The sequence below is a fragment of the Cherax quadricarinatus genome, chromosome 15, assembly GCF_038502225.1.
Source record: "Cherax quadricarinatus isolate ZL_2023a chromosome 15, ASM3850222v1, whole genome shotgun sequence".
NCBI lineage: Eukaryota > Metazoa > Arthropoda > Malacostraca > Decapoda > Parastacidae > Cherax > Cherax quadricarinatus.
Window position 1 is genome coordinate 44,745,083 of NC_091306.1, and position 20,999 is coordinate 44,766,081.

The following is a 20,999-nucleotide window of genomic DNA, read 5'->3' on the forward strand; positions in this document are numbered from 1 at the left end:
TACACGGAAGGAAGCGCTATCCAGGGAAGTGGAAAGTATCGAGCTTAATTTAAATAACTCATACAGGATTCAGGAGAGACAGGAGGAGCTAAAAGCGATTAGTGAAATTGAAAGAAATTCGAAATATTTCTTTTCATATGCCAAAAACTAGGCAAAAATCACATCTAGTATAGGGCCCCTGATCAGACAAGATGGATCCTACACAGATGACAACAAAGAAATGAGTGAGATAATGAAATCTCAGTATGACTCTGTGTTTAACGAGCCACTAATCAGTCTAGAGATAGACAATCCAAATAATTTTTCATGAATAAGCCTCAAAACCCAGTAAATGTATGCCAAATTTCTGACATAACCCTAACTACACAAGACTTTCAGAAAGCCATTCACGACATGCCTATACACTCAACCCCAGGCCCAGACTCGTGGAACTCTGTGTTTATTAAGAACTGCAAGAAACCCCTTTTGCGGGCTCTAAGTGTGCTATGGAGAAGGAGCATAGACACAGGTGAGATTCCACAGTCACTAAAAACAATAGACATAGCCCCACTTCATAAAGGTGGCAGCAAAGCAATAGCTAAGTACTATAGACCAATAGATCTAACATCCCACATCATAAAAATCTTTGAAACAGTTCTAAGAAGCAGGATTGCAAACCACTTGGATTCCCAATGACTGTACAATCCAGGGCAACATGGGTTCAGAGCAGGTCGCTCCTGCCTCTCTCAACTACTGGATTACTATGATATGGTCTTGGATGCATCGGAAAACAAACAGAATTCAGAGATATACACACTCACGAAATCGTAATGACACGATTGCAAACAAACCAGTTTGGAGTTTTGAGACTCTCTGACCGCGGGTTCAATCCCGGCTGGGGTATGGTTTGTTTGCAATCGTGTCATTACGATTTCGTGAGTCATGTTGACGGCAGTGAGGGGACTTGAGCTAGAGTTCGTCACGGCCACGCTAGCTGGAGATTCGTCTGTAAAAACTTGCATTTGTGGTCACAGAGGTGCCTGTGCTAACCTTCCTATGGTGTAGAAATATACCTAGTTGGACGAATCTTATTGTGGCTAGCTGGTCTAGTGGCTAACGCGACGGTCTGGAGTTTTGAGACTCTCTGACCGCGGGTTCAATCCCGGCCGGGGTATGGTTTATATACACAGATTTTACAAGAGCCTTTGACAAGTGCAATCATGGTGTAATAGCACACAAAATGCGTACTACAGGGATAACTGGCAAAGTAGGCAGATGGATCTTCAACTTTCTAACCAATCGAACACAAAGAGTAGTGGTTAACAATTAAATCGGAGGCTGCCGTAGTGAAGAGCTCTGTTCCACAAGGTACAGTACTCGCCTCTATCCTGTTCCTTATCCTCATATCAAACATAGACAGAGATGTAAACCATAGCACCGTATCATCCTTTGCAGACGATACTAGGATCCGCATGAGACTGTCATCCATTGAGGACACGGCAGATCTCCAAGCAGATATAAACCAAGTTTTCCAATGGGCAACAGAGAACAATATGATGTTCAATGAAGAAAAATTTCAACTACTCCGTTATGGAAAACTGGAGGAAATTATAGCTAGAACTGAGTATACTACAAACTCTAATCACACAATATACTGGAAAAGTAATGTGAAGTACCTGGGAGTGGTAATGTCTGAGGGTCTCACCTTGAAGGATCATAACAGTGCCACTATCACATCTGTGAGGAAAATGATAGGATGCATGATGAGAACATTCAAGACAAGAGACGCCAAGCCAACGATGATCCTTTTTAAATCACTCGTTCTCTCTAGGCTGGAATACTGCTGTACATTAACATCTCCATTCAAGGCAGGTGAAATCGCAGATCTGGAGAATGCTCAGAGAACCTTTACTGCACGTATAAGTTCCATGAAACACCTTAACTACTGGGAACGCTTGTAAGCACTTGACTTGTACTCACTGGAGCGCAGGCGAGAAAGATACATTATAATCTATGCCTGGAAAATCCTAGAGGGACTTGCCCCTAATCTACACACAGATATCACTCCCTACGAAAGCAAAAGTCTTGGCAGGCGATGCAACATACCCCCATTAGTACACTAAGAGAAATCACCATAAGTGTCCAGGGCCCAAGACTGTTCAACAGCCTCCCACCAGCCATAAAGGGAATTACCAATAGACCCCTGGTTGTTTTCAAGAGGGAGCTGGACAGATGCCTAAAGTCAGTATCGGATCAGCCGGGCTGTGGTTCGTACGTTGGACTACGTGCGACCAATAGTAACAGCCTAGTTGATCAGGCTCTGATCCACCGGGAGGCCTGGTCGTGGACCGGGCCGCGGGAGCGTTGATCCCCAGAATACCCTCCAGGTAGGTAGATAACAGTCTTGAAAGTTGGAACAATAAAAAGGTGTGGGGGTCAATGCTCCCGCGTCCCGGTCTAAAACTAGGCCTCGTGATGGGTCAGGATCTGATCAACCAGGCTGTTACTACTGGCCGCACGTAAACCGACGCACGAACCACAGCCTGGCTAATCCTATATGCGGGTTATTTGTGTCTTAAAAGTTTGAAGCTGATCAGAAGCGACATTCTCCAGTTTTTGAACGGAACCTCCATACCATTTTCATTTATAATGTCGTGGGGGTAAGTCAGGGAATATTGGAGTAAGAAATACACACGTTGGATATCTTGTAGGCGCATAGAACCCCCGATCACAGTCATAAAACTGCAGACCGACACGGTTGGTTTGGAATCGTGTCATTACGGTTGTAGGCGTATAAGGGAGTAGCCTAGGCCTGCTTGTCGAGTCTAAGCCTAGCGTTGAACTGAGAGAGAACGCTACAGCCTACGGCTCACATGTGAGACTCGTGACGTCACAGCAAATAACTGGGATATCTAAGTGTACTACACAAGTACACAGTAACACTACTGACAATAAGGGGGGTAAACTGGCAGTTTTAGAGTAGTTATTTGCATGAAGCTGACTAGTGGATTGAATTTCAAACGATTGAACACTGACTCTTCTCTCAAAAAATCAAGGAACGAGTGAGGTTTGAACCCATAGCGAGTGTCCTAAAAACTCACTGGCTTTTGAGTTTTACCACTCACTCGCCATGGGTTCCAACCCCACCCGTTCCGTGATTTGTTTCCAGTCGTGTTATTACGATTTCGTGAAGCCTAACTCTTGCATGAAGCTATCTACTGGGAGAGTGAAGGTCTTGTGATGCAAAACTGATTCATTAATTGCATGATCCAGTCCACTGGTGATGGATTGCTAACATTGGTTTGGTACAGTTAATAATGTATGCATGGCAGCCATTACTCTAGTGCTCAGGTCTACTAGAGATCGTATCCACTTGTAAATTTTAATATCAGAGGAATTATACATCTGTCGTAGGTCATTCGCTGGAAAGTCTTATATATATATTAAAGAATGAAGGTTGGCAGATGACAGTGATAAAATTAAAAATGTTTTTTTTTTTATTATTTGTTCTAATAATATTACTAAACTACCTTTAACTCGGCAAGAAATCCGTAGGAAGGAGTTACTAGTTTATTAACCCTCTTTCGTTTAGTGGGTTCCCAGTAGACTGCTCACCTGTATCCCCTCCCCATACTTCCTTGCAGCTCCACAAATGAGGACGAGATGTGTAACTTCTATATGATGTACTGGACGAATGGAAAGATCCTGAAGAAAAAGAACTGTTTCTCCCTTGGGCCCCCCTTCTATTACTGGACCCGAGGGGGCCTCAACAGCATCCCTGATAGGGACGCCTCCTCTTTGTCTGTTGGCACCTCTGCTAAAGAACAGGGCATCGACCCTCACCAGACATAACCTGTGATTTGTCTTGAGGAACCCTTACACATGCTCGGTAATGACACTTCGACTCCCAGGCTGGTATAACACGCCTCCTCTATAACAGAATATCATAGTTAATGCCTGTCGTAGGTATGTCAGTTAGGCATTTTTAATTAAGCTGCATATCATATGCATTGCAAGTATGCAGTTGCTCATGCTATTTAAAATTAATGTAGGTAACTGGCTGATCTCAGTTGATTTTGTATTCCCTTCTAAGATATCTCCTGTAGAAGCAATAGGTAGCGCAGCAATAGTGGCTTATGTAACAATGATTCATAGGCATAAGTGGCAATATTACCAATTGTTAATTTAAACATGAACGTTTTTCACGGCATTATATTTCGAAAAGACGATATATTTTTTTAGTAAGCTTGTTTTAAATTACTTCATAACTATATTGGCTTTGAAAAAGTGTTTCATGTTTAATTATCCCTTGAAAAATATTTTATAAGTGTTATTTATTACATTGTTTTGTTGAGTGTTTCTTTTCTTTTTACACCTGAGTTGTGTGGAAGCGTTCGGCACCTTACACAGAGTTACTGCTCTGCTTACACCCGCAGAGTTACTGCTCTACTTACACCCGCAGAGTTACTGCTCTACTTACACCCGCAGAGTTACTGCTCTACTTACACCCGCAGAGTTACTGCTCTACTTACACCCGCAGAGTTACTGCTCTGCTTACACCCGCAGAGTTACTGCTCTGCTTACACTGCTGCTGGTGAAACAGTTTGTAATCAAATACTTTTGGTTTTTCCCATCTCAAGGAGCACGGGTGTGGATGAAATGTGCAATTTCTATATGATGTACTTTGTGGAGGGTGGAACTGATAAACTGCTACAGAGAAGGTTTTGCTTCACCTCTGGTCCACCGGGTTACTACTGGAAAAATGACACAAGATTCAGGAACCTGCCTGTGGAATAAATAATTATTCCCCTCGCCCCTTCAACGAAAGAACTACAAATATTTATTATGTCTAACCCAGTGACTCTATTGGATAATAAATTCTTCTTGAAGGAATAAGTACAGTAAAGTATTTACAAATATAAATGGGTGTTGTGGAAATAGGCTGAGAAAGATAGAACTATCAGAGTAACGATGTTTTTAAGGTGCATCAGTTAGAATGTAAAAACTAGGAATGCGGGAACTATAATGTATCTTGCATATATCAGAGGATATTTGGTACTGTGATGGAAACAGGTAATGAAAGGCGAGGAGGATTGTCAAGAAATTTCAATCAAGCCAACAATGTTATGTCACAGTATCATATGATTTGTCCAAAACATCTGATGTTCTGGAGATTTAAAAAGAATTCTTGGAAATTAGAGCAGGATTTTCAGATATATCATATATATACACAGATAGGCTATCAAATGTAAGTACAATAACGTGATAGTAAAAAGCGTAAGGACAAAACGCACTTCTAATCATGGCAGTGTTTTACACAGTTTAATAGAACAGTTTTAACAATTACAATTAAAAACAAAAATACTAATGAGAACATCTTTGAGGCAAATCATGAGCAACTTAATAACTAGCGAGAGAAACCTGAGTAGACAAACTGAACAAAGAGGAACTAATCTGCGAACAAATTTAAATATTAAATATATTAAAAATACTACTAACAATGGCAAAGAATCATTACTACGCTACGTCACATGACGTCTTCAGTCACAGTGAGGAAAGTCTGAGTCTACCATCACTACTCCAGACAACAGTGATGATAATAAAGGTAATAAGATGATAATGGTAATAAGAGTGATTAATGGTCAGGTTAAAAAAAAATAGCAATAAACGCTAATAAGATATCAAAAGACAGCTATTTTAATAACACTAGCACCGTCATGTAGAGGGAATTATTGGAAGATATACAACATCTGCGTCTAACATTAACACTGATTTACCAACTATTCCTCAGTATTGTGCAGTATTATCAGTGTTATTTCTATAACTTTAATACTTGTTTCGTTTATTTTAGCACGGAAGCATTACTCTCTTATATTATTCTATTATATTCACTTATATTTGCTGTCTTTGTATTATTGTAGATGTATTTTACTTTTAATATTTATCATGTCTTCTACATTGGGAACTTTTATTTCAAGAAAGAATATAAAAAAGTGAGAGAAAAACCTATAGGCAGCCGTATTTATGCATGACCTTCAGGTGTGTTATATACGACTGGCGTTGTCTTGGGATCTCTCACTTGTGTGATCTTCAACTCGTTCTTCCCTGTATATATTCTATATATTTTTATTACATGTCTTAAATGTTGAGTCAGTCTCTCTCTAGTTACCCAGACAGCTGTACAGGCTCGCTTGATCGATCCTACAGCCCACACTTTACATTTCTGGCCTCTATAACAGTGTGTGTCTGCCACCCACACGTCGTCTCTGCAGCCCACGCCTCTTCTCTGCCACCCACACCTCGCATCTCAATCGCCCACATCTCATGTCTCTTCCATCCACGCTTCACATCTCCGCCGCCCACATTTTACATCTCTGCCACCCATCTTCATATCCACCTGCTCAGTACTGATCCAAATATTTAAAATGCGGCCAGCAGTAACAGCCTGGTTGATTAGACCCTGATCCACGCCCCCGCGGCCTGGTCTCAGACCAGGCCCCGGGGGCGTTGACCCCCAAAAACCCTCTCCAGGTATACTCCAAGTATTGAACAGTTAATATGGTTTAAATATCGAGAAAACACATCATATGCTCTCTTAATTTTTAATGGGTTGATGTCCTCTATAGTTGCACTCAGACTGATAATACGACTAATACCCGCGTTAAGAAACATTTTCCCTAACGAAGTAAACATTGTAATAAAGTTGGTAGAATTACCGACAATATGTAAAGTAAAAGGACACAAGTGCAACTAATGTGACATTTATTGTGGCAACGTTTCGCTCTCCAGGAGCTTTATCAAGCCATTACAAACAATACATGGACACAGAGGGTATAAAAAGGCTCAATGAACACATTTACGCATGTAGGGACGATAACTTGAACAACGCCTGTGTACAACACCGAAATTCCACCAATCATCTCATGAAATTCAGAGACGCCCAATTAGTGATCAAAGAAACTAATTTCCGCAGACGCAAGTGCCTCGAATCAGCTCTGATCGCTGTTTCGAATACAATTAAACAAAACAACGGCAGCTTCACCATCTCCGAAGTCTTAGCAAGAATCCTCCTGAAAACAGTAAACCCTGCCATCACATAGTCTCTCCTGTTATACTACACAAAGCACAGAGAGTGAACACTGAAACAAGCTGCCTCATTCCAGTCTATATTTGTCCAACCTATTTTTATGTTACCCAAGTAATAGCTTTTACTCATGTACGAATTAATTGCTCTACCATATTGTATTACTTTTGTCACTACCACTACTACTACTACTACCACTAGTGAACATCGAAATAGTACCTCACTAGTATTACACCTCACTCTGAGCCTTTATATACCCTCTGTGTCCATGTATTGTTTGTAATGGCTTGATAAAGCTCCTGGAGAGCGAAACGTTGCCACAATAAATGTCACATTAGTTGCACTTGTGAAGTAAACATTACCACCATCTATAATGCGTTACCCGTGACAAGTCTTATCGTCTTACACCCATCACAAGTTTAATACACCGAGGTGTGTATTTCTCAGTGTGTATATACACTTACAGTTTGCTTTAATCCTTATATTCTGGGGGAATGAGGTATTCGTGACTGATGGTGTACATAGAGGTGACATGCAGTTTAACATGACTCGTGTAGTCGAGAGCCGATAGTAAACAAATCATCGAATCGAACCCTTTTGGATGTTAAATGTTTACAGCCGCCACTTGCCTCCTGTTTATCTTAATCTGTTTCTTATATTCTCCTTTCGTTCTCGTTTACTTCTTCAGCTGATCTTTCCGCTGTCTTCTATCAATACTGAATTGACAAAAATATAACCAGGAAGAGTAAAAAAAATCGATGCTTTTTCTACATAAGGAGCAGAATCTTCGCTGTATACATGTGTGTGTGTGTGTGTGTGTGTGTGTGTGTGTGTGTGTGTGTGTGTGTGTGTGTGTGTATCTGTGTGTGCGTCTTTATGTTTATTTGTGTATATGTGTGTACTTACCAGTTTGTGATTGTAGAGGTTGAGTCTCGGCTCCTGGCCCTGTCTCTTGCAGCATCCAGGTATTACTCCTGGCCTCGTGGGTCCTGTCATACCTTTTCTTTAAACTGTGTATGGAGCATTCTTTCGCTACTTCGTCTAAATCAATTAAGGCTTGAGATATATTTTCCTGACATCTCTCTGACTCATCTTTGTTCTTAACTTTCAAGTAAGCCCTCGTGTACAGTACTTGTTTCACACCTGTACGGCTGTCCCCTCTATTATTTCCTCTTAGTATTTTGTATGTCATTATCATGTCTCCCTTAGTTGTTCTGTCCTCTAATATCGTAAAGTTCAGTTAGTTACCTTTAGTTAACTCCTCTGAGACTAACATGTGGTGAATATAGCACTATGAATGTCTTTGTTGACACTCCTGCAACTTACTCTTATGTCTGCTAAACCAGCATTCATTGCAGAGTTTATTCAGTTGATGTGTGATTCTTGCAATATACTCGGCACTGTGCTCACCCCCTGGTCTCTTGCTATCTTTAGTGAGGTTTGTAGCCTCTCCGGAATCTGTACTCTGTTTCCAGTCTTCTTACCCTTTTCTTATTTTTTATAACCATGCACTTGCTGGGGTTGAATTCAAGTGGCCACTTGTTTGATCAATTTTTCACTTTGAATAAAACCATTTGTAATCTTTTTAACCACATCGATTTTTATTTTCCTCAGTTTTACGTAGTCTTCAAACTGGGCTACATCAGACTCCATCTCTTCCGGTATGTCTTTCGCACATTCCAGAAACAATTTGGATTCTAATACTGATCCTTGAGGAACCCCGCTTGTTTCACTTTCCCACTATGACAACTCTTCGGATTCACTCACTTTGTTTCTTTCCCATACAACGCTTTTTTTTTTCATCCACCGTAGCGCATTTCCTGTTACGTCTTCCTTCTCAAGTCTTACTCCTAGTCTCTCTGACGAAGCAATTTCCTTCCATAGTGAAAAAACGTATATCAAAATAGGGCCACACATACGGCACCCATACTGCTCCTTGAGTCTATCATTCACTCTCCAGAATTCAATCCCTCGTCAGTTCCAGCACTTCCAGGAATTTTTGCCTCGCTTCCTCTTTCTCTTAACAGCTGGAACTTAAAATAAAGAAGCAACTTCACTGGAGCTCCCTGGAATCACCTTGATGCTGCAAAATAAGGTACCAGGCTACACCTTGATGCTACAAAACAAGGCACCAGGCTACACCTTGATGCTACAAAACAAGGCACCAGGCTACACCTTGATGCTACAAAACAAGGTACCAGGCTACACCTTGATGCTACAAAACAAGGCACCAAGCTGCACCTTGATGCCACAAAACAAGGTACCAGGCTACACCTTGATGCCACAAAGCAAGGCACCAGGCTACACGTTGATGCTACAAAACAAGGTACCAGGCTACACCTTGATGCTACAAAACAAGGTACCAGGCTACACCTTGATGCTACAAAACAAGGTACCAGGCTACACCTTGATGCCATAAAACAAGGTACCAGGCTACACCTTGATGCTACAAAACAAGGTACCAGGCTACACCTTGATGCTACAAAACAAGGTACCAGGCTACACCTTGATACTACAAAACAAGGCACCAGGCTACACCTTGATGCTACAAAAGGTACCAGGCTACACCTTGATGCTACAAAACAAGGTACCAGGCTACACCTTGATGCCATAAAACAAGGTACCAGGCTACACCTTGATGCTACAAAACAAGGTACCAGGCTACACCTTGATGCTACAAAACAAGGTACCAGGCTACACCTTGATGCTACAAAACAAGGTACCAGGCTACACCTTGATGCTACAAAACAAGGCACCAGGCTACACCTTGATGCCACAAAACAAGGCACCAGGCTACACCTTGATGCCACAAAACAAGGCACCAGGCTACACCTTGATGCCACAAAACAAGGCACCAGGCTACACCTTGATGCCACAAAACAAGGCACCAGGCTACACCTTGATGCCACAAAACAAGGCACCAAGCTACACCTTGATGCCACAAAACAAGGCACCAGGCTACACCTTGATGCCACAAAACAAGGCACCAAGCTACACCTTGATGCCACAAAACAAGGCACCAGGCTACACCTTGATGCCACAAAACAAGGCACCAAGCTACACCTTGATGCCACAAAACAAGGCAACAGGCTACGCCTAATGCCTGATCATTCTTATATTGAGAATAACTACGGTGGTAACAATACATTTCTAGGTACGACACTTTTACAGGCTCACCATTATACCAATCTTTCATTAATAATTTTATACACATCCTCATAAAATAATTAGCAATAACAATAAAAAATAATAAGAGAACTGAGTGAACATCTTCAGTAATTCCCTTAAATGAATAAAGGAGTAGAAATAAGCTATTATTACTATCACAGACTATGAGACTGGTTAATTACCTTTCAATCCAAAACTAGACGGAAGCAACTAAACTTATTTTTCTAGGTTTTATCTCCCTCCTCATTTACAAAATATTGATAACATTAAATATAAAGATAATAGAACTTAATTATTAAGAAAAAAAATAATTTATTTACGTACGTATTTCAGGGCTGGCTTTCCAGACTCCTTTCCCTTCCCATGATCACCTTAAGCTTACTCTTAAGTATTATCTAGGAAATAACAAGCTTCTCATCTCTTTGAGTGCAGCGCTGTATAGTCCTTGTGGCTTAGCGCTTCTTTTTGATTATAATAATAATCATCTCTTTGAACAAACCATTAGCAGAAAACACGAGACAGTAACTGCAGTCTTTTTTACAGGGCATCAATCGTTATTATATTCATCTATGTAAAGTTTTATAATATATTTCACAATGTAAGAAAAAACCAATGGAACATTGGTCTCATGTTATTGCTTATTAGAGCTGAAACATGAGAATTAACTCAGCATTATTAGTTTACTTTTAAAAATAATATTTTTACCTTCTGAATACTCAGAGAAATGAAAAGTAACAGTAAACTAAACACACTAAACACAGTCATTTTCTCACTAAAGAAAAGGACATGATTAACATGAATAATGAATCATATCTCCACTTTATTTAGTTTATAATGATTCTTTAATTCTAGGGAATCACCGTTTCTTGCGCCTCCATCTTTCTTCCACATTGTTCAGTTATAACTGGCTACTGCAGGAGATTTAAACTTAATCTGTAACTTTGTAACACCTAGTTTTGCTCTCCTCCGTACCACAGACTTCTGTTGTTTACTCTCAACTAGTTTTCATTCTGTATGTAAGATCCGCTTTAAGATCCTTATTTTTTCAGTACACTGCTGGACATAGCCAATTTACGGCAATATTACACTCTATTACGAACATAGGTACAAATAAAAGGCCTGTAATATCTGGCTATAAATCAAGCCCTAAGGCCATTAGCAAACCACGAGAATAATGGCAAAGGCAAACACCAAGGGCAGTTTTTAGAGTGCTTGTATATTACCACCATCAATATTTACAGAGTGAAGTAGAGCAACAGTGCAGGTAGACACCACATGAATCAAAGTAATAAAGAGTTAGAGACCAAAGCGAGTTCTGTCACTGCTGCTGGCTTTTAACTCATACAGTGGAGACAAATATGTGTACTCAGCGTGCTAGTGACAGACTCCAACCTCTCGCCCATTTGGTTGATATATAAACCTGACAGCCTACCAGAGCAGTTGAGGGGACCCCAACAACCCACCACCAACTGTCAGCCTGGCTGGTACAGAGGAATGCAAGAAGTGGCTGTGCAGAGTAGGGAGTTTCACAGGTGAGACTGAGTAAGACTTTCAGGGATTTAAACAGAACATGAGGAAGAATTGAAGGCTTTAGTGCTTCACTTCTTTTCTATAGCCTTACTTTCAGGTTCTTCAAGTATGCCCTTACTAGAAAAATGGGGTACCAGATAGCATCCGCTGACCCTAGCATATCCCCGGGTGGGACAACATCGCCTGGGTGGACTTCGAAGGCGCCGAAAATTGCTTGATACAGGTCACTTTCCTTCAAAGCACAAATTATCTGGGCACTTCATGATTCTAGTCGCATTTTCTTCACCACTTTTACTACTACTACTACTACTACTTCTACTACTACTACTATTATTACTACTACTACTACTACTACTACTACTACTACTACTACTACTACTACTCTTCAGCTCTACTTCTTGATAGTAGTGGAAGAGTGAAACTGGGAAGATGACGACCAGGTTCCAGTTTGGTTCTCCCCACCCGTCACACCTAAGGTCTATTTAGCTTCCTGTCAGAAGAGGCATTCAAATTCTCAAAGCATCTTGAGATTTCACGGGTTGGCACATGATGAGCTTGCATCTCCCTCTCTCCTCCCTTTCCCTTGTTGCTTAACGACATAGAAAAAGAGCCCCTTTGACTGTCGCAACCCCCAATCCTGACCTCGGCGCTGTTTACAAATCGGCGATTTCGCCCACTTTCAGAACTATTTTCAGCTACTTCCATTATTCCAGTCGCCCAACCTCATAGCTATTTCTTTAGAACTCTATTTTTTCTATCAATTGAGTACAAGAAACTGCCCATTTACCGATTTTAACTACCTAATAATGTGGTCAGAAATTTGCAATTTGGTCAATTTCACGAAAACTAAAAAATATGACAATTTCAAAATAAGGTTCAGAATGAACAATGCAGACATTCCTGGCTCTAAAATAACATTTTCTTTGCTCATCAGTAATAGTCTCCAGGCCCCTCTAATATTACTCTTGCTTTCTATTTTGAATTTTTATTCAAACAAAAAATAGAAGACTTACTATTATGCAGACTACTGCAATACTGTAATAATTGTATAAATAACATCAACCCATTCATGACTGCATATTAGAATGGCTAGTTGGACATTTATTGGACAATGGCATCATTTGTTTACTTTTGAACATTGGCAAAAATCAAACATTTCCCCAAATTTCCGCTCCATTTCTAGGTTCTTTTTATAGTAAAATCAATCAAAATCACCTCTATTTCTATAATATGTTTTCCATTCTATCAAATGAGACCAAGAAAACGAGAATACAACAATAAATACTATATGAAAATAGACCACAAAGTCGGCATTTTAATTAAAAAAAACGGTCGGAGTTTTTTTTTTCTCATTATGCACTGCGTGCTCCAGGATTTTTTTATATGGTGCACACTGACCACACAGACCCATTCTCTCACATGTGGGCCTACCAGCTTTCTCCTGCTTGATTTGAAGCCGCTAGAATTTATGAGTATATATACGTCAAACACGGTACCTCGTAAGACGTATATATACGGCCGCGACAGTCAAAGGGTTAACGACATAGAAAAAGAGCAGAATCTGGCTGCCAGACCGTGGTACATCATAATGGGGGGACTGACTTCTCAAAGCAGCTGAGACCTCAGTAGGTCAGGCTGGTTCTGGACTGGAGCAATGTTAGAAACTCTAGCAGCTGTTTCTTGTCAGACCTCTGCACACTTTCCACATCCTTCACGTGCTTGATCGGGTATGTGTTCCATGCTCCTGCTGTATACTCCGGGACGGGCTTGACGTGTGTCGTACATAGTGTGATGATTCTTTTAAGATTCTTAAAAACTAATTTCGGATTTGCCAGATGTGCATACATTGTATAGTGTGTGTGTGTGTATGTGTGTGTGTGTGTGTGTGTGTGTGTGTGTGTGTGTGTGTGTGTGTGTGTGTGTGTGTGTGTGTGTGTGTGTGTGCGTGTGTGTGAGCGTGCGTGTGTATGGATTCATTAACCTGCAGTCACCAGCTTGAGTCACCACTTTGATGGACGGGAAGTGATGACTTAAACGAGTTCTCTTAGTTTAACCTGATAAATATTTCCCATTAAAATATTAATACATCTCAGTCTTGGCTTCAGTGATGCTTCACCAGACACACACTAAAAAGCTTAATGATAACCAAGCTTCGTGAAGAGCAATAAAACTCTTATTAAGCTGGCAATAACAAAAAAAAAAGGAACCTGTATCTACATTTTTTTTTAATGTAAAACTGGAAGGCGAATAAATACGATTGCTAAAGTATGGAAAAATATAGTCTTTTAGTCACTCTTGCACTGTGTGTGTGTCAATAAAGTGGATCTGCATTAAAAAATTTGTTTTGTTTCTAATGACATACCTTGTCTAGCCCATCCTTCATATTTAATAAAGAGTGGTGAGAGGAGCGACTCTCGTCACTCCGGTCCAGGGACCAAATCCCCGGACTATATAAAAAAAAAAAAAGAGGAAAAAAAGTAATTTCGACATTTTCGGCTCGACATAACCCACCAGGTTAAGAAAGTTCGGTATTGGCAGATAACAATACGAGAAACTTAAGCTAATTACAGTTAGAGTTAGGAAATTTACCCTAACCTCCAGCAGTAAATATTTGATTTTAAAAGGGGTGTACAGAAAGTGACACATTGTAAAACACTGCAAAATAAGCTTAATATATCGGGGACAGGTAGCACTGGCTCACATGTACATTGCTCTACCAGCTGACGTACCTGTCTCGCCCTTAATTTTAACCAGTATGAAAACCATTCCCTTACCTGTCAAAGACCCACCTCCTCCCTTACTAGCCAACCAAGAAATCACAGCCTATCAACAAACCAGCCATTATTTTCTTTTTGACTAATCAGCTATCTGTAACCTATCAGTCACCAACTTACCCAGATCATCAATCATATCTCCCTTAACCAGAGTAACAATCGTAATTCCATTTCTCAGAGAACGGATCCCGTATTCCATACCCTCCAAAGAAAATGTCCTTCTTAAATAATGAGACCGTTCAACCTTGTTGAATGGCTATACCTGTGCCTGTGGTCATAGGCGTCTGAAGATCACTTCTCAAGTGAATCTCCAAGAAAAACGATATATATATGATTAAATCATAAGAGACCGCTACATATCCCAGAGAATCACCAACTCCCACAAAGCCATCACAGTCACCACCTCGTGATGATCACCCAATAAAACAAAAGAACTTCTCCATCCTCCGGGTCAGAAAAAAATGTAGGATGGAACTTTTTGCTTACAAGTCTAGTAAAATGAAACTTAGTGCAGAGTAAAACTTTATCATAGAGAACGTTTTCCTCTGGTTGGAACTTCGTCAAGACAACTTGATAAAACTCTTTCCACAGCGAAATGTAGTTCATAAAAAACATTGGTAATATTTAAACCATACATAACCGGGAGAACTTTCCCACTCAGCCACTGTAGAAATACACTATAGAACTTCTCTCAGCACACATCACAGAAATACCCCACCTCACCACAGAAATACCCCACCTCACCACAGGAGTACCCTACCTCACCACAGAACTACCCTACCTCACTACAGAACTACCCTACCTCACCACAGAACTACCCTACCTCACCACAGAACAGCACTACACCACAGAACTACCCTACCTCACCACAGAACTACCCTACCTCACCACAGAACTACCCCACCACACCAGAGAACTACCCCACCACACCATAGAACTACCCCACCACATCCTAGAACTACCCCACAACACCATACAACAACCCCACCACACCACAGAAATACCCGTAAATCATAGAAGTACCACCACCATACAGAACAACCTCACCACATCATAGAAATACCCCCACAACAGAATAAACAACGCCATACCATAGAACTGTCCCCATACCACAGAACTACCCCACTACACCACAGAACTACTCCAACCACACCATAGCACTACCCCGGCACACCATAGAACTACTACCACACAGAAATACCCTGCCACACCATAGAACTGCAACACCACACCCTAGACCTACCCCACCACACCATACAACTACCCCACCACACCATACAACTACCCCACCACACCATACAACTACCCCACCACACCATACAACTACCCCACCACACAGAAATACCCCTAAACCATAGAACTAGAACCACCACGCAGAACTACCTCTCCATATCAAAGAACTACCCCACCCCAGAATTACCCCACTATACCATGGAACTGTCCCCATACGACAGAACTACCCCCAACAAACCATTTAACTACCTCATCACTCCATATAACTACCACACAACACAGTATATCTACTCCACCACACAATACAACTACTCCACCAACATCATAGAACTACCAACAACACAAAGAACTATTCCCACACCACAGAACTACCCCACGACACCATAGAACAACTCCATCAAATAATGGAACTACCCCCCACATCAAAAAACTACACCACACCATAGAACTACCTCACCACATAGAACTACCCCACCACATCATAGAACTACCCCACTACACCATAGAACTACCCCACCACACCATAGAACTACCCCACCACATCATAGAACTACCCCAGCACACCATAGAACTACCCCAGCACACCATAGAACTACCCCACCACATCATAGAACTATCCCACCACACCATAGAACTACCCCACCACATCATAGAACTACCCCAACACACCATAGAACTACCCCACCATAGAACTACCCCACCACTTCATAGAAATACCCCACCACACCATAGAACTACCCCACCACTTCATAAAAGTACCCCACCACACCATAGAACTACCCCACCACACCATAGAACTACCCCACCACTTCATAAAAGTACCCCACCACATCATAGAACTACCCCACCACACCATAGAACTACCCCACCACACCATACAACTACCCCACCACATCATAGAACTACCCCACCACACCATAGAACTACCCCACCATAGAACTACCCCATCACACCAAAGAACTACCCAACATTACTATAGAGCTACCCCACCTCACCATGGCACTACCCCACCACACCATAGAACTACCCCACCATAGAACTACCCCACCACACCATAGAACTACCCAACATTACTGCAGAGCTACCCCACCTCACCATGGCACTACCCCACCACACCATAGAACTACCCCACCATAGAACTACCCCACCACACCATAGAACTACCCCACCACACCATAGAACTACCCAACATTACTATAGAGCTACCCCACCTCACCATGGCACTACCCCACCACACCATAGAACCACCCTACCATAGAACTACCCCACCATACCATAGAACTACCCAACATTACTACAGAGCTACCCCACCTCACCATGGCGATACCCCACCACACCATAGAACTACCCCACCACAGAACTACCCCACCACACCATAGAACTACCCAACATTACTACAGAGCTACCCCACCACACCACAGAACTACCCCACCACACCACAGAACTACCGCACCACACCATAGAACTACCCAACATTACTACAGAACTACCCCACCACACCACAGAACTACCCCACCACACCACAGAACTACCCCACTGTTACACTCCAAGTATTGTAACAACTATTTCCTTCTTTTTAGAGCATAACAATTTTGGTCAGAGAGGTTAGGGTAATAATAATGATCCTCCGGAATGCCTAATTTTAATTATGTATATTCATAATATAACAAAAGCCAGTTATAATATACGAATTATCGTATATAAGTTAAGAATACATGTTTCTTCTATAGTATCCAACATATACATAAGGCTTTCAAAACAGACGATTAGGAGGAGATCCTAGATATAACATATATATAAATGGAGATTACTTTAATGTATAAAGTCTTGTTTCCCAATTGGAAGCAGTCAGAATAAAACAGAATATGTCCAGGCCGGCTAATAAACCTTGGCCAGTTACCAGAGACGAGCAGGAGTGTTCTCGTTGGCTGCTACTTCTTCACTGCTCGTCCCTCAACCATGAGCATACAAGTCAAGTGGGTCACGTGACGTGACTCGCCAACACTCAGTAGAGTAGTTGAACATAAAGGGGGGGGGGAGGGGGGTATAACCATCGAACATCACGGCTAACTATACACCGGCACACCGGGCGGCAGGTAGGTTACTATACCTCCAATTAAACTTATCATGGCCATGTTACATAAATTATAATAACTTAATAAGAATTAGTCTTAATAATACAAGGACGTTCATTTCCAATTTAGCTATTAAAGGAAATAACCGCAATGTAATATTAAAGGAAGGTTAACCATAGGGGCATGACACCCACCACACCATAGAACTACCCCACCACACCATAGAACTACCCAACATTACTACAGAGCTACCCCACCACACCACAGAACTACCCTACCACACCATAGAACTACCCAACATTACTACAGAGCTACCCCACCACACCACAGAACTACCCCACCACACCATAGAACTACCCAACATTACTACAGAGCTACCCCACCACACCACAGAACTACCCCACCACACCACAGAACTACCGCACCACACCATAGAACTACCCAACATTACTACAGAACTACCCCACCACACCATAGAACTACCCCACCACACCACAGAACTACCCCACCACACCATAGAACTACCCAACATTACTACATAGCTACCCCACCACACCACAGAACTACCGCACCACACCATAGAACTACCCAACATTACACAAATAACCCGCACATAAAAGAGAGAAGCTTACGACGACGTTTCGGTCCGGCCTAAGTGAGGCTGGACTAACAGAATCAGAGTAAAGTGCAGATAATACCCATAGTCCACCGTTAGTGTTATATTGTCATAAATTTGTGCCCCCCTAAAATTCTAATACTCCAACTACTTTTAATTGTCATTGTTGTACTCAACGACCATTCTACCTCATAGTCTTAATTGTATTAAATATCAACAGAATCTATCTCCTTTTTTACAACTTACCACATCACTGTTCCATCTTATTTTTTTATAAACTAACCATAACTTGTCTTCAATAATTCTACCTCACTTTAAAAAATACTCAATTGCCCAATTTTATTCTAAATCCCTATTATTGCCCAATTTTACTTTAAACTATATTGATCAAACTTATTGTAAACTTCTTTTATTGACCATTTTTATTCCATACTTTTTTAACCTAGTATTTTCAACTACAACTTTTATATCATCCTGTCTACCATCTTACTAGCATATTATAACCAAGTCATTGCCATTTTTATTTTTATCAATTCTTTTTTTTATTATTATTTTGCTACCTTAATTTGTGCATTTTATCCTGTCAATTTAAATCTAATTATACTCTAATTCTTGTAAACAACTTATATAAGACCTTAGTGCAATTACAACTGAGAGTCTTGTTCCTTTATTATATTATTAGATTAATCACAGTTTTACTCTAGCTCATTCTAGCTCAATACATAGTCAATACCAAATTCACTATACTAGACCATTGTGCAATTACTAGTGAGAGACTGGTGCTATTTGTAATTTGTATTTTTATATTATTAGATTAAATTCAGTTGTACCATAGCTCATTCTACCTCAAGACATAGTCAATACCAAATTCACTATATTAGACCATAGTGCAATTACTAGTGAGAGACTAGTGCTATTTTTAATTTGTACTTTTATATTATTAGATTAAACCTATTGTACTTTAGCTCACTCTAGCTCAAAACATAGACTCCACAAAAGTCATTATTAGACCTTGTGCAATTACAAGTGAGAGTCTTGTTCTATTTTTAATTTGTATTTTTATATTACTAGTTTATACCTAGTTGTACTTTAGTTCATTCCAGCACAACACATAGACAACATCAACTTCATTATGTGTAGTAGTGACTATACCCTACATGACCAAAATACTCTAGCTATATACTTGTCCAAACTTCCAACCACTACAGATATCAGTAGTAGAACTCAACACACAACTCAGGATATAAATAACGATAATTTTAAACCTAGAAGATGATTGATCACGTTGACCCTGATCTAAACCTCCATAATCTGACACCCAATCAAAACCTATTGGAAAGCAACTGCCTTTATTACACAGCATCACAAGCCACCACTATCCTAAACAATGCTAAAAGTCTATCAGTACTTAACTACAACATCAGGTCCTTAAGCAAACACTATGATGACCTCCTAGCACTCCTTGAATCACTAAAGACACCCTTCTCCTGCATTATTCTTACTGAGACCTGGCTTAAGCAGGACACAATAGATATCTACCCTCTACCAGGATACACAGCAATTCACAACTGCAGAACAAACCAAGTTGGGGGTGGTATTGCAATCTATTACTCTAACCAATTATCTTGTCTTAGCACCACTTGCTTTAGTGATGAATATGGGGAATACATTTTTGCTAATTTTACTGTAAAAAACCTTAAGACGCCTATAACAATCGGTGCCATTTACCGGATACCTCACACAAACATCCCAAATTTCAGTGAGAAATTAAAGTCACTAATAACAAACAGACAAATGAATAAGCACCACCTTCTCTTAGCTGGAGACTTCAACATCAACCTTGGCTTACTAGATGATCAGCCTGTAACTGATTTCATCAACAATATGAACAACACACTTCTCATACCAACAATAACTAAACCAACCAGGCTCACTGAGACAAGTGCAACCATAATAGACCACATATGGACCAATATACTAGCCCCCCTTAAATCAGGGATAATCACAGATAGCACTACAGACCACTACCCTACCTTCCTCCTGACAAACATTAGTAAACCGCCACTTGAATACAACAAAGTCTCATTTAGACTCCATGACGAGGCCTCAGTAAGGAAGTTCACAGCTGACCTAGAGACTGTTGATTGGCCTACAGAATTCTCCAAGGCCAATGGTATTGATGACTGGACAGACATCTTTCTTAACAAATTACTTAAACTATACAACAAACATTGTCCAATAAAAACAAAACAGATCACAAACAAACGGCTTGGTTGCCCATGGCTAACCAGCACCATTCTGAAATCCATTGACAAGAAACACCAATATGAAAAGCAATATAGACAGGGCTTAATACACAAAGATACTCTTAAACACTATTCATCAGCTCTCACCAAAGTAATAAAAAAAGCCAAACAACTATACTACTTCAGTAGATTCACAGACACTAGAGGAGATATAAAAAAGACCTGGAAAACACTCTCTCAGATTCTAGGGACCCACAAACTGAGAAAAACCAAGAATATTGTCCTAACTAAACC

The 20,999-nt window shown here is 40.7% G+C and overlaps 1 protein-coding gene across 3 annotated transcripts in view; it reads left to right on the top strand.

The window, feature by feature from the left end:
* Phm (Peptidylglycine-alpha-hydroxylating monooxygenase) overlaps nt 1-20,999 on the top strand; it is a 145,441-nt gene that overhangs the window by 107,706 nt on the left and 16,736 nt on the right. Inside the window, exon 9 of one of the 3 annotated variants that reach the window (XM_053797949.2) lies at nt 3,624-4,334. The exons of 1 other annotated variant lie outside the window; for it this stretch is intronic. In XM_053797949.2, the coding sequence (XP_053653924.1) occupies nt 3,624-3,831 (208 nt within the window). In that variant the 3' untranslated portion in view covers nt 3,832-4,334. Of the gene's footprint in view, nt 1-3,623; nt 4,335-4,619; nt 4,910-20,999 lie in introns of those variants that run through there. One more of the 3 variants, XM_053797950.2, reaches the window with a different exon arrangement.